This window comes from Sapajus apella, unplaced genomic scaffold (assembly GCF_009761245.1).
Source record: "Sapajus apella isolate SASKATOON/1434 unplaced genomic scaffold, GSC_monkey_1.0 scaffold24, whole genome shotgun sequence".
Lineage (NCBI taxonomy): Eukaryota > Metazoa > Chordata > Mammalia > Primates > Cebidae > Sapajus > Sapajus apella.
Window position 1 is genome coordinate 15,793,865 of NW_022436964.1, and position 13,909 is coordinate 15,807,773.

Sequence of the window (13,909 nt, forward strand, 5' to 3'; positions counted from 1 at the left end):
CCAACACAGAGAAACTTGTCACTACTAAAAATACAAAATTAGCTGGGCATAGTGGTACCTGCCTATAATCCCAGCTACTTGGGAGGCTGAGGCAGGAGAATCACTTGAACCCAGAAGGTAGAGGTTGCAGTGAGCCGAGATTGCACCATTGCACTCTTGCCTGGGCAACAAGAGCAAAACTCCGTCTAAAAAAAAAAAAAAAAAGAAAGAAAGAAAAAAGAAAACCCATGTAGTAAGGGAGAGTGGTAGCAGATATGGATACTAGAGAGAGAGGCAGAGGATCCTTGATCATCCACTTCTGCAGAATTCCCTGTTGATATCCTAGCTTTCCAGCACTGACTCTGCAGTGAAATTGCTACTTACGTTGAGTAACTATGGCTCCGGGCTACATTTACAAAAGTTTACAGCATGTTAGCTTACAAGAATCAGCTTGTTTTAACTTGAAGTATTTAACACTGAGCATCTTACTCATCAGGAATATGTTTCTGCAGCCTTGATCATTTTGCTTTCTAATGATTTTTCTCCCAGCCTCTTAGGTCTCTGTTGCTAGGGACACTTACCTATCGGTGTAAACTGCATTAATTGATTAAAATAATCATTGCTGAGTCCACTCCCGTATGAGAAGTGTATATCCCATACCTTTGACTTTAGCCCTGTCAGCGTCACTCGCTTTGGCAGAGGGAACGTGAGTAGAAATGCTGTCAGCTGCACTGAAGCAGAAGCTCTGTGAGCTCTCATTGGTTCCGCCATTGCTCTTTTTCTACTGCCTCTGAAAGTTGCCTTTCCCACATAGTGGCTGCTCTGGACCCTAGAATGAAGAAGATTCTTGGAGGAGAGCTACAGCTGCTCCCCACGTAAGGGAGAAGTAAAACTATGTTGGTGAAAGCGCCTATACTTTGGGATTGTTTGTTACCACAGCATAACATGGTGAAAGCTGACTAATATACCAGGACATCTGGGAAAGTCTCTTGGATATGTTCAGAAGAAGCTGCTATTGAAGTTTTTTTCCATTTTCATACATCATGAAATTCAGTTTATTTAGGATTTCTGAATATCTCAAATGAAGAGTATTTGGGTTATTTTTAATTAACAAAAGAAATGTAAAGACCATAAATCATTGGAATCAATGTACCACCACAATTGAGAACAAAATATTTTATTTCTCTCAACAAAACTATAGTTTACAGTAGTATTTACTAAATAAATTATGTAATTTCTCTTTTACAAGCAATAAACTAGATCACAAATATTTCAAAGACAATGTATGTACATGACATAAGGCCTTTTATAAATAGCTTTGCTTTTCTCATTTCACTAGTAAACAGTGAAAAAATCTTTATAGAAGCTAGTTTTCTATAAAGTATAGGCAGACCTATTATATTGATCTTTAAATGAAACCAATTTAAACTTTTAATAACATGAGCTATAATTTTGCAAAAAGAATTTTTACTTTATTTACCACTTGCATGGATGGATTTTAAAAAATATATAAGCAGATTACATATGTTGCTTATGTATAATCACTGGATGCATGCACAATGAAATAATGCAAAAGTCCATAGGAAAATAGCACTTCCAAGCCCAAAAACGTGATTGGCAATGGTATAGAAAGCAGCTTAAATATAGTTCATGCAGTTCTTCACAGTTCAGCAAGCAACAGCAAATGATAGAATAGGGTAGTATTTTTCACATCCCATCTGCTGATCAGCCTGAAGTTGACATCTCGAAAACTGTTAACTCAGGTTGATGACTTCCCTGTGTGTAGTGCGGCTCAGCCAAGTTGCTGTGGACAATTCTGGAGTGGAGAAACTTCTCTGCCACAACTGTGCTCATGTCTCATCCATGTGGTCATCCATGTGCTTAAGTGGTCACCGTTGTCACTTACTGGGAGAGCAAAAAAGAAAGCAGGTATGAGACAAGGTTTTAGTGCCCTCCTCATGAGTGGCAACGCAAGTTCATTATTTTCCCAACCACTTGTATCTGGAAAACGGGGTGCATTTTGTTTGGAATTCTTCTGCAATGATCAGCATAGCATATGCTTCTTTGGTGGACATGTAACCTATTAATTACACCAATGTTTATCAAGATTGAGTCCTGACTACATCACAGCACTGTGCTCAGGACTTGGAAGGAAGCAACACTGACTAAGACACACTCCCGCCCTCCAAGTACACAGGGATTAGGGATGTCCTGTGGTATATTAGGCCTGAAACCAAAAAGAACAACTTAAACATGGCCTTAAACTTGTAAATGTTTTTTTCCAAACAATATCCCTGTGGCCAGGCGGTAACAATATGTTCAGCAAATATTTAAATAGTAGCTATTTAAAATCGGAGCCAGCTAACTCAATCTGTGACAGTTGTACTATGATATATGTGGGGAAAGCAATATTCAGTCTTTTCTCCTCTCTCTCTTTTTTTTTTTTTTTTTTGTTGTTGTTGTTGAGACAGAGTTTCAGTCTTGTTGCCCAGGCTGGAGTGCAGTGGTGCAATCTGAGCTCACCGCAGCCTCTGCCCCCCTGGGTTCAAGCGATTCTCCTGCTTCTGCCTCCCAAGTAGTTGGGATTACAGGTGCCCACCACCACACCCAGCTAATTTTTGTATTTTTAGTAGAGATGGGATTTCACTGTGTTGGCCAGGCAGGTCTCAAACTCCTGACCTCGTGATCCTCCCATCTCCACCTCCCAGTGCTGGGATTATAGGAGTGAGCCACTGTACCTGGATATGTTCAGTCTTTAGAAACAGACACATTGGGTCAAATAATTTGATTTCCTAATTATTACATCTATAGAATATTATGCAATATCTTCTTGGAATGTTGTTTGTTTCATCTGTTAAATGGAGGTAACAAACTCTATTGGATAGTTGTGAGGGATAAATTTTTCCATGGGGAAAATGAAGTGTGTACACACACACACACGATATACACAAATCATATATTTATAATTGAGTGCTGTGCCTGGCATGTGTTAGTGCCCCCAAAATTGTAGTGAAGAAGGTTGGAGCTTAGGGTCACAGAGACTGGTGCAGCTCAGCACCTTTAATTGGAGGCTGAAAAAACTTGAGTAAAAAGTTTGAAACAACTCTGAAAATTATTAGGAAAGAGAACATGTCACATACAGGGAATTCTATTTAACAATGAATATTTTATCTGAGCCTATTGTGCGCTGTAATTTTTATGAACTTAATATTTTGTTTTATATTTCGGCTGCTCCCTCTCATTCACCTAAGCTAGAAGGGCTTGCTTGCTTAAATGCACAGCATGGTCATGCCGTTACTCAAAAATGATCTTTAGGAAGAGGTGAGTATAAGGTGCTGTAAGCTATAGCAGTGGGCAAATGGGATGTTGCCCACATTCACAGGACAGCTGTCTTTTTTTTTTTTGAGACGGAGTTTCGCTCTTGTTACCCAGGCTGGAGTGCAATGGCGCGATCTCGGCTCACCGCAACCTCCGCCTCCCGGGTTCAGGCAATTCTCCTGCCCCAGCCTCCTGAGTTGCTGGGATTACAGGCACGCGCCACTATGCCCAGCTAATTTTTTGTGTTTTTAGTAGAGACGGGGTTTCACCATGTTGACCAGGATGGTCTCGATCTCTTGACCTCGTGATCCACCCGCCTTGGCCTCCCACAGTGAGGACAGCTGTCTTTAAGGTGGACTGGTGGACTTCATTCAGCCTCAGTCTGATAACTTTGATGTATGGCATAAGTCTTTACTTACAAAACTAGTGACATACAAAAGAACCCACATAAAATGATGAGGTCCTACTGATTAGATTTATAAGTCCTGCTTTCTTAAAAGCAAGCAAAACAAAAACAAAAAGAGTGATAGTTTTGCTTTCCTCGTCCTATAGATCACACTGCAGTTCTGTGTCTTACTTCCAGGACCAGACTCTGAGAGGGACAGTGAGTAGCCTGAGTGATGCCTGAGGACATCCACCAGTGAAGGGTGCTGGAGCCAGGACCCATGGGAATGGCTAAAGGCTTGGTGGTTTTGGTCTAGAAAATAGGAGAGGTAGAGACAGGGCATACTAGTTGTCTTTGAGTCTGAAGACTAGCCTCGGAGAAGAAAGGCTTATGTACTAGTTTAGTACCAGTATTCCTGAAAGATGTGACACTGTCACCAGTAATAGTGGCACAGATGCTGTGATCCTGGGGTCAGGAATCTCAGAAGGTGTGAAGGGCATATAGTTGCAAAGCTACAACCCCTCCACTCTTTATTCATTAAGGATCCTGAAATTCACATCCTCCCCAAGTACATGATGTGTACATGACACAAGCCCTCCCCACATACATGAGCCCAACATGCCATCATGCCCAACATGCTGAGACTCAGTGGTTGAGAATGATCCCAGAAGCCAGAACCAGGACAACTGCATGGAAGCCAGTTCTGTCTCAAGGTGGAAGTGTTTTCTAACCGGAGTAAAGAAATGAGTGGGGTGGGTGTGATGGCTCTTGTCTATAATCCCAGCAGTTTGGGAGGCCGAGGTGGGAGGATTGCTTGAGCCCAGGAGTTCAAGATCAGCTTTGGCAACATAGTGAGACTCTGTCTCTACAAAAAATAAAAAAATTAAAAAAATTAAAAAGATTAGCTGGGTGTGGTGGCATTTGCCTGTGGTGCCAGCTACTCAGAAGGCTGAGGTGGGAGGACTGCTTAAGCCCAGGAGATTGAGGCTACAATAAGCTATGATCACACCACTGCATTCCAGCCTGGGTAATGGAGAGAGACCCTGTCTCTAAAGAAAAAAAAAAAAAAAAGTGGGGGAGGACTTCAGCACTTGTGGGTAGGTTGGATCAGATGACTATGAAGTTCTGTTTCAACCACAAGATTCTATTAAAAAATTATCTGTAAATTTATACCACTGAATAACTCAGAATAAACAGTTGGTGACTTATGCAATGAGAAGATCTGAAAAGAATTTAATACCTTGATGTTTCTCATAAAATTGGTTAAATTTATAGTTTAGTTAAAAAAAATATATAGGGCCTTATAATAATAAAAGATACTCTTCTCAGTATTAAAAATAATGATTTCCAGTTTTGGTCATAAAATGTCCTTTGCATTCGCACAGTAACTTTAGCTTTAAAAAAAAAAAACAACAACAAAACTAAGGATGTCATAGAAGTTTCTGTAAACTCCTATAAACACTCTCATCCTCAGGGCACAAGAATGTCAAAATTGGGTGAGCACTGCCAACTCTCCACCCATGTTGTAATGTAATTCTTGGATGGCAGGACTGGATACATGTGTCTGTTTTGCATTAATTTATAACCCTATTAAAATGTGATGGGGAGGTGTCCATGGGATCTGAAAGCACAGTGTCTTCTTGCTTGTAAATATGGCCACAGTAAGAAGTATGCACAAACCATTTTATTATTCCTTCCTTAGCATAACATGTGCTATAATTTTCCTTTCTTCAAATTCATAACTCAGGAGTCCTGTATGAGCCATCACTGCAGAGACACAAACATCAGTTCTCTACCCTGGAAGGAAACTCATAGCTTGAGCTCATTCTTCAAAGTGTGGTACACACAGAAGTTCCTTTTGCTCCCCAGCACGCAGATGGACTCCTCAGGGTATTGCTGCCCACAAGACTAGCAGCTTCTCCTCAAGGTCAACCAAGATTCATTCTCATCATGACCCAATGGCTGTAGAAACTGAAATAAGGGCTGGTGCCTTGGCAGAGAAGCTCAACCAATTCTCAAAGAGATGGGACTATAGACCCTGGAGTGACATTTCAGGTCTGTCCCCAGCTGAGCTTCTGTGCACGTGTGCACACACATACATACACACATACACAACTTGCCTACAAAGGTGCAGCATTTTCTATACACTGAGATACTCTGATAATTCATGAACTATTTAAAATTCTAAGACCTGACAGCAAAAAGTGTGATAATAGTTGACATAAAAAGTAAAAGTAGAGGCCGGGCACGGTGACTCACGCCTGTAATCCTAGCACTTTGGGAGGCTGAGGTGGGTGGATCCCCTGAGGTCAGGAGTTCAAGACCAGCCTGGCCATCATGGTGAAACCCCATTTTTGTTTTAAAAAAAAAAAGTTAAAAAAAAAAAGGAAAAATAGAGTATTTCAGCCTAAATCCCAGTGGTATTCATCCCACACATATGTTGGGTTGTAAGAGGGAGAAAAGTGTATTTTTATTTCTACCAAAAATGAAATGCTTGATTCTATGATTGAAACTACACAATAGTACATACACAAGTGGTGAGAGATTATAAAGTTTTTCAATATTAAAATTAAATAATTTTAAACATTTATTTTAAAAAGTTATTTAAAATTAAATAATTAAACACATACAGAGCAATAAGAGAAAATAGCAAATCAAAAGCAATCTGTCCAATAATTAACTCAGAAGCACTTTCTAGGGGGCTAACAGTACTGTGACATTAGATCCCCTCAAGGGGAGTTCCGGTCAGAAATACTCCAGGTGGGCTTCCCAACTCGGATGGCCTGGGTTTGCTTTTCAGAGCCACAGGAAGGGCATGAGAAGGTGAGGAGTTTCTTTTCCAAGAAGCTTTTCTTAGACTTATTCCCCCCACCGCTGCTTGCCTTTTTCAATCCCTCCCTTGACACCCTTGCCCCCATCAGCCGACTGGCTTTTGAGCATATTTAGAACTTCTTGAGCTCTAGGGTGTGGTGTGAAGAGGTTTTAGAGCAGTGCTGAAAGAAGCGGAACTTCACTACAGTTAGGCTGGCAAAGATGAGCAGCACTGACAAGTCCCATGAGGCCTCTATGATCCCTGAACGGTCAACCCTTAGGGATGATTTCCCTATTAACTATAATTACCTCAGGTTTCAGTTCCAGGGCCTTATTAAAGCAAGAGCTTTCTCTGGTGTCCAGGAAATCCTCACTTTGGTTTCAAGTTTTGGGAAGCTCCTAAGTTGCTGATCTGATTATGTCTGCTTATTTTTTGGTTTAAGCATAGCACTTGGAATGAAGTAGGCATTCAGTGTACATTTGAATGGATGATTGGTAGTTTTGTAAGGAGAAAAGCAGATACTATTTATTATGCTGACGGTTCATTATTAAAGTAAAATTTATATATAGTAAAAATGCAGAAATCTTTATAGTTCCATAAATTTTGAAATATATACACCCAAGTAACCATCACCCAAATCAAGACAAACAACATTCCCCCACCCCACCAGCAAGTTCTCTTCTGCCCCTTCCTAGACATGACCCCAAGGGCAGAGATATTCTCCTTTGTTTTTTTCTGGAAGCTTTCTAGGTTTAACTTTTACATTTTGTCTGTGATCCATCTCAAAATACTTTCTGTGTATAGTATGAGGGGGTGCCATAGGTTTTTGTTGTTATATTTTAATATCTATTCTTGCTTCTTTGATTAATTCAGATAATTCTATAGAATAGATTTGTCATTGGGGAACAGATTTCTGTATCTCTTTTTCTCTTTTATAATTGAAGCATAGTTGCTGGGGATAGCTTAGAAACACAGAAAGGGCTGATTTTCTGCAGTTATTGGACAGCTTAAGGCAATATGTGTAGGACACATATTACTCCAGTCAGACCTATGTTCAAATCCAAATGCCACCAGAGGTCAGACAAGATAGTCTTAATACTTAAATGTACAAAATAAATAGCCAGAGACCTCATCTAACAGGGTTCTTTTTAGTGAGTAAATGACATAACATGTAATAGTCATCACAATATAAACATCACAGTCAATGATCCCTGCTAGCTTTAAACCTGTGCTTGTGTGTGTACATGTTGGGGTATAATATTAGAAATAAAAATAAATCTCATAGAGATATATGGTGAAAAAGGTTCCTGAACTTGGATGAGAGTTCCTTCCTCTTTGAAAAGGTTTCTCCCTCCAGCCATCCCCCCAACACACTCACTCCCTTCAAAGGGAGAAGGGGCCCTCTGCTCACTCTCAGCCTGCTGGCGGCAGGAGCTCAGTAACTGCCAGTTCTCTGAGCCATTGTGCCTCCCATTCTCACAACAAATAAACCTGGGAACACACTGTTTGGGCTTCTTCCTGCCTATGGGTTCTAAGTGCTGCTCTCTGAGCTGTGCCTGCAGCAGGCTTCATGCCTTTGGTGCTTACTTGGGGGGAAGGGAGCCATCAGTTGATACCACGAGAGAGCCTGCTGCTCTGCTGCCTTCATTAGAAACAGGCAGTCTCCTTGTTTAAAAATAGCAAAAGTGGGAGAATAGGGAAGAGCAGCAGCCATGCTCAGGGCTGAAAATGAGAAAAAGGCAGAAATAAGCAGATCTGAAAGCCTCCTGTTTGGTCATAGGCGGCTGAGCATTCTGGGTGCAGTACCTGTCAAAGCTTTCCTATTTCCCTGGGTCCGTGTTGGGGGTCTTGTAGACCTGCCCACACGCTCAGCCAAGGGCTGAGCGTGAAGGAGCCACTCTGTCCTGGCAGGGGCATGAGATTTGCCATACACTGACAGTCCAGGCTGCAGCAGGAGCCAGTGCTTGAGAATTTCCACACCCTGCAATACCCTCACCCACCCCTGGCCCCAACCAAAAGTGAGCTTTTCCGAGTGGGGCACAAGGTGTTGGTTTGACCATCACTTCAGAAGTGCCTGGGTCATGCTGGAATGGGCTTCCCCATAAGCAGAGTGTGGCTCTGGAACTAAACAAATCTTTGCAGCCATTGAGTGAGACCAGGCTGTATTTGTGGGTTTTTTTCTGCAGGTAGAACTTTCCTGTCCACATTTGTTATCAGTTAATGTTCCAATAGCTGAACTTAGAGTAGCAGAAAAGGAATTCTTTCCAAGATCTTAAGATAAATCTGTCTATGCAAGCAGACCTCATCAAACCCCCGTGAGGAAACAGGCAGAGTCTCAGAGGTAAGAGTCCTGGCGATACTCCTGTTTGCTTATCCAGAAGAGCTTTACCCTCTCTTAGCCTTTCTTTTTCTTGTACTATCCAAACTGATCCTCCTGCCAGCCTCGTGAGATGGGCTGGGCAGGGCATCTTTCTCACCCTCAGATGAGGAACCAGGAGCTCAGCGTCGTAACTTGCCGAGCACTGTAACCAATAATCAGAGATGCAGAGCTTGTATCTAGGTCTTTGCCCTTAGCCTGGATGTTCTCTGAGGTTTCATCCCCACATAACAGTTTCTGAAGGGCAAAAACCTAACATGAAGCAGCCTAAAATGTGGCATGAATCTCAGCGAACATAGGGGGAAAGAAAGACCCCATTTAACTTTGATTGGAAATGTTTTTCTTTGCATGACCCAGCAATTATGACTCTGAACACAAAGAGAGAAATTTAACCCTAACTCACTGTTGGCCAGGCAGTATACAATACTTATATAGTCACAATACTATAAACTCTGTGCGTCGATTTTCTAATTTTAGAGCCAATACATGGACAAAGAGGGAACAATTTTGTTGTAACTGCAAGATAGGATATAAATATGAACAGCCCTGACAAAGTAGAGATAAAAGTTGCGCTATTTTTTTAAGTGTGTCTAACACAAAGTGAGAGGGGAAAGCAGGGACAAAGATGAAATAATGGGGGGAGTTAAAGGATATGGTGTGTGACTGATGGAATAAAAAAGCTCATTAGGTATGTTATTTACAGTTACAAAATAAAATATAAATAGCAAACATTGGGAGAAGACACGGGGTAGAAAAGAGTAAATGTCCTTCAGAGTGAATCAATGAATGCTGCCTTAGGTTAAGAATCTTTTATCCCCTGATTCATCAAAAAACATGAAGGGAATTGCCAGAAAATATTAAAAGAGAAATCCTAAAAAGGGCTGCTGCCCCCGGGGGGGGGGCAAGGGGGGGGGGGGGGGAGGGCGGAAAGTTGTTGCTTTTCATCAGAAGTCATCTGTGTTGTGTGTTTTATTACGATGTTTATTACTTTGATTAAAACAAATTGAGGCAGTGAGAGAATGACTTTTAAAAGACAAAAACTGTGGATAATACCATATGTTCCCTGAACAAATGCTCTCATGAGAATTAGCTATAAAACACTCATTAGGTCTGCAAACAGAAATCAGAGTGTTTCAGGCTATAAAATTATCAATGACTGTTTTCAGCAGTCCAGCCAGGCTAATACTCTCCAATGAAGCCAAACTAATGTTGCTGATAACCGAAAGCAGCATTTTTTTTTTTTTTTTGTGTAAATGACAGAGGCCTGCGTGGCATCAGGGCACCATTAATGTTCCCTCGTAGAGGGAAAGTCAGGAAGAAAAAGCACTCCTCCTGTACTGCTCTCACCTGTGAGAAGTTTATGACATGTTCAGAGATCAGAGCACAGAGCTGGGGAAGAGTATTGGCAGTTTCTGTGTTTTTACATGGGAAGAACAGAGCTGAGTAGATTAACAGTTTCCTGTGTGGTTTGTTGTAAATTACATGCAATTAGCCCTCAGACAAGTCTGAATCGAGAGAATTATGGCAAAACTTGATGGCGCAGAACCTAGGCAGGCAGCTAGACTTCTAAACCCGGTCACGTAAATTTGCTTCTAGAACTGGATCTTCCCAAGCTGCAAGTCTCAGAAATGATGGGCACTCTGACCTGACCACTAGATTTTCAGGACATTCCTCCCAAGGGGAGGTATCCTTGCTTCTAAGTGGCCCCTATAACAGAAACTGGGAAACTCTAAGCCAGATAAATTAGAAATCGATTCTAAATAGGTTTGTGCCCAAGTAATCAACAATGCAGTAAAAATATCAGGGCAATAGCAAGAATACGTCCCAAAGTCAGAACTGAGGAGCAATGAATATTAAATTGATCAATGGCATAGACATTTAAATGAAAATTCTTTTTTAAAATGTATATTACTGGCCAGCCATGGTGGCTGATGCCTATAATCCCAGCACCCTGGGAGGCTGAGGTGGGTGGATCATCCAAGGCCAGGAGTTCGAGACCAGCCCAGCCAACATGGTGAACCCCATCTCTACTAAAAATACAAAAAAAGTAGCTGGACGTGGTGGTGGTGCACACCTGTAGTCCCAGCTACTCGAGAGGCTGGAGCAGAAGAATCACTTAAGCCGGGAAGGCAAAGGTTACAGTGCACCGAGAATGCACCACTGCACTCCAGCCTAGGCAACAGAGAGAGACTCCATCTAAAAAAAAAAAAAAAAAAAAATTACCTTTACTGCTTGGGGCATCTTCAAGAGAAGACTTTGTTATAGACTGTGGATGCATTTACTTGAATTAGATGGCTTATTCTTTGGTAATTACATTTCATTATTTTTTGAGCCACAGTGAGCATTCACATACATATTCCTGCATACAGTTTATAGGTTCTTGATCCTAGGTAAGAGTTTATGTTCTGTGTGAAACAATTCTTGATTAGGAAAGTTACACCTTTCTCTTCAGTAGTGCATATAACCTTTACTAATCTCTCTTTGCTAAAAATAATGTAACAATATTAAAATGAAATATTTTTAGTATCTGTTTTGGCTCAGGCCCACAACAAAAGTAAATGTGAGACTGTAGCACTTACAAAGGTCAAAACTGGTTTTTGAATGGCAGAAAACCAACTCTGCAGCCCTCAGCTGACTGCTTACCTCCAGTCTTTAAAAGAGGTTAGTGGGCCGGGCTCAGTGTCTCACACCTGTTATCCCAGCACATTGGGAGGGCAAGGTGGGCAGATCATGTGAGGTCAGAAGTTTGAGGCCAGCCTGGCCAACGTGGAGAAACCCTGTCTCTACTAAAAATACAAAAAAAAAAAAAAAAAAAAAAATAGCCAGGTGTTGTGGCATTTGTCTATAATCCCAGCTACTCGGGAGGCTGAGGTAAAAGAATCACTTGAATCCAGGAGTCGGAGATTGCAGTGAGCTGAGATTGCGCCATTGCACTCCAGCCTGAGTGATAGAGTGGGACTCTGTCTCAGGAAAAAAAAAAAAAAAAAAAAAAAAAGAAGTGAGGCCAAGAAAAGAGTGGCAGTTAGAATGTGATCTTTAGAACTGTTGATCACAGGTGTCTGTCTACCCAGGGACATTTGGGAGAACTTAATAAGTGTCCTGTGGAGCATGTGGCTCATGCCTGAGATCCTATGATGGCAGAGCAAAGAGAGTTTGCTGTTTGGAGTTGGCTTCTGTCACTCACTTCCTATCTTTTTTCTGTGTGTTTTTTTTTTCCTCCTTAGCACTTCTGATCAACATAATATATATTTTAATTATTTATCTCATTGTCTGTCTTAATACTGTATAAGTTCCATGAGGCACAGACATTTTAAAATATGATCTCTATATTCTAGGTGCTAGGATGCCTTCTAGCTGCAACATGCATGCATGGATACCCAATAACTATTTGTAGCTTCGAGCAGCAGCTCATGGCTGTAATGCACGGGCATTACAGGCCTGAGTGGCTTGTTGGAAATTATGTGCAATGAGCCCTCAGACAATCTAAATCAAGAGAACAATGGCAAAACTTGATGGTGCAGAACATAGGCAGGCAGCTACACTCTTAAATCGTTGGCCTTTGGGAGGCCAAGGTGGGAGAATCACTTGAGACCAGGAGTTTGACACCAGCCTTGGCAATATAGTGAGATCTCATCTCTCCAAAAAAATTTTAAAAAAGAAAAACCAGGCATGGTGGTGCATGCCTGTAGTCCAAGCTACTTGGGAGGCTGAGGCAGGAGGTTCACTTGAGCTCGGGGGTTCGAGGCTGCAGCAAGCCAAGACTGCAACACTGCACTCCAGCCTGGGCAATAGAGCAAGACCCTGTCTCTAAAACATACAAATTAAATAAATACATATTTGCATCCTACATCATTACCACAAATCACTCCAACAACCCTACTCATTCTGTATTATTATTCTCATTTTACATACAGGAAACTGGAGCTCTTACTTAGAAGAGTTAAGAAACTTATCCAATAACACACACAACTAAGTCTAAGAGCAAGAATTCAAAGTCAAATTCATCTGATTCCAAAGCTTATGCTCTGTTAATGCTTTATCAGCTCAGGTGTCTGTTTCCTGAAAATTTTCATCCTCTTTTGGGTGCTAGATAGTATCTAATCTAAGATTTGTAGGGAAGTGACATGCCATTCTTTGCTCTGGCCTCACCTGGTAGATCCTGCATAATGAGGATAACAAATATAAAGATTAATTAATTAGTTATGTAGCTTACACTCAATACCAAGACAATAATAATTTCAGATTATTCAGAATACATTTAATGGTACTTTACTATTTAAATGCCTAATTATTCATCTAGGGCTGTATATTTTCCCAAATTCTTTTATATGTGTAATTTCATTTAAACATTAAAGTGTTGGAAGCTTAAGTAGCTTTATTATCTTTGTTCAATATTAATGTCCATTGTTTTAAATATGTTGTTTTGGAAAGCATATTTTGCCTACTTGCTTTTCCTCAAAACTTTCTGTTCACTGTTACTCTTCCCAGAAGAACAAAGATCTCCACAGCCCACACCAAACATCATATACCATATTTGTTTGTCGTGGGTATTCTGTAATTATTTTGCAAGCTCCTAGGCACATCTGCCTGCACTACCTGGGTTTCTGCAATGAAAAATTTCTAAAATGTCAGCAGCAATGACTGTAAAAAGGGTACTTAATTGTAAAACAGAGTTCAGATCCTAACTCTGTTTAGCTACCACGTAACCCTGGCAAGCCACTGCACCTTCATCCTGGAAGTAGAGATGATGGGCAGACACACAGAAGGGATGGTGGGCATGAGTGTAACAGGCTGGGTGGGAAGCTCAAGAGCAAGGTGGGGACCCTGCAGGAATGCAGAGGACGTGCCCAGTCTAAGGGAGGCAGCTGCAAGCTCACTGCTACTCAGAAATGTAGGCTTACACTTGGCCGCTATTCTCATTTCTCAAAAGAAACTGGGTTTTTGTGGGAATTTCCCTTTCCTCAATTTGGCAGTAATTCAAACTAAAACATATATAGATATATATAGATATAGATATATATATATTTTTTTTTGAGAC

General features: G+C 41.1%; 1 protein-coding gene across 2 annotated transcripts in view; it reads right to left on the reverse strand.

Annotated features, from left to right (window-relative positions):
* Positions 1 to 1,140: 1,140 nt before the first annotated feature.
* PIP5K1B (phosphatidylinositol-4-phosphate 5-kinase type 1 beta) overlaps positions 1,141 to 13,909 on the reverse strand; it is a 344,249-nt gene continuing 331,480 nt past the window's right edge. For both annotated transcript variants that reach the window (XM_032290962.1, XM_032290961.1), the window contains one exon: positions 1,141 to 1,884. In XM_032290962.1, the coding sequence (XP_032146853.1) occupies positions 1,882 to 1,884 (3 nt within the window). In that variant the 3' untranslated portion in view covers positions 1,141 to 1,881. The remainder of the gene's footprint in view (positions 1,885 to 13,909) is intronic.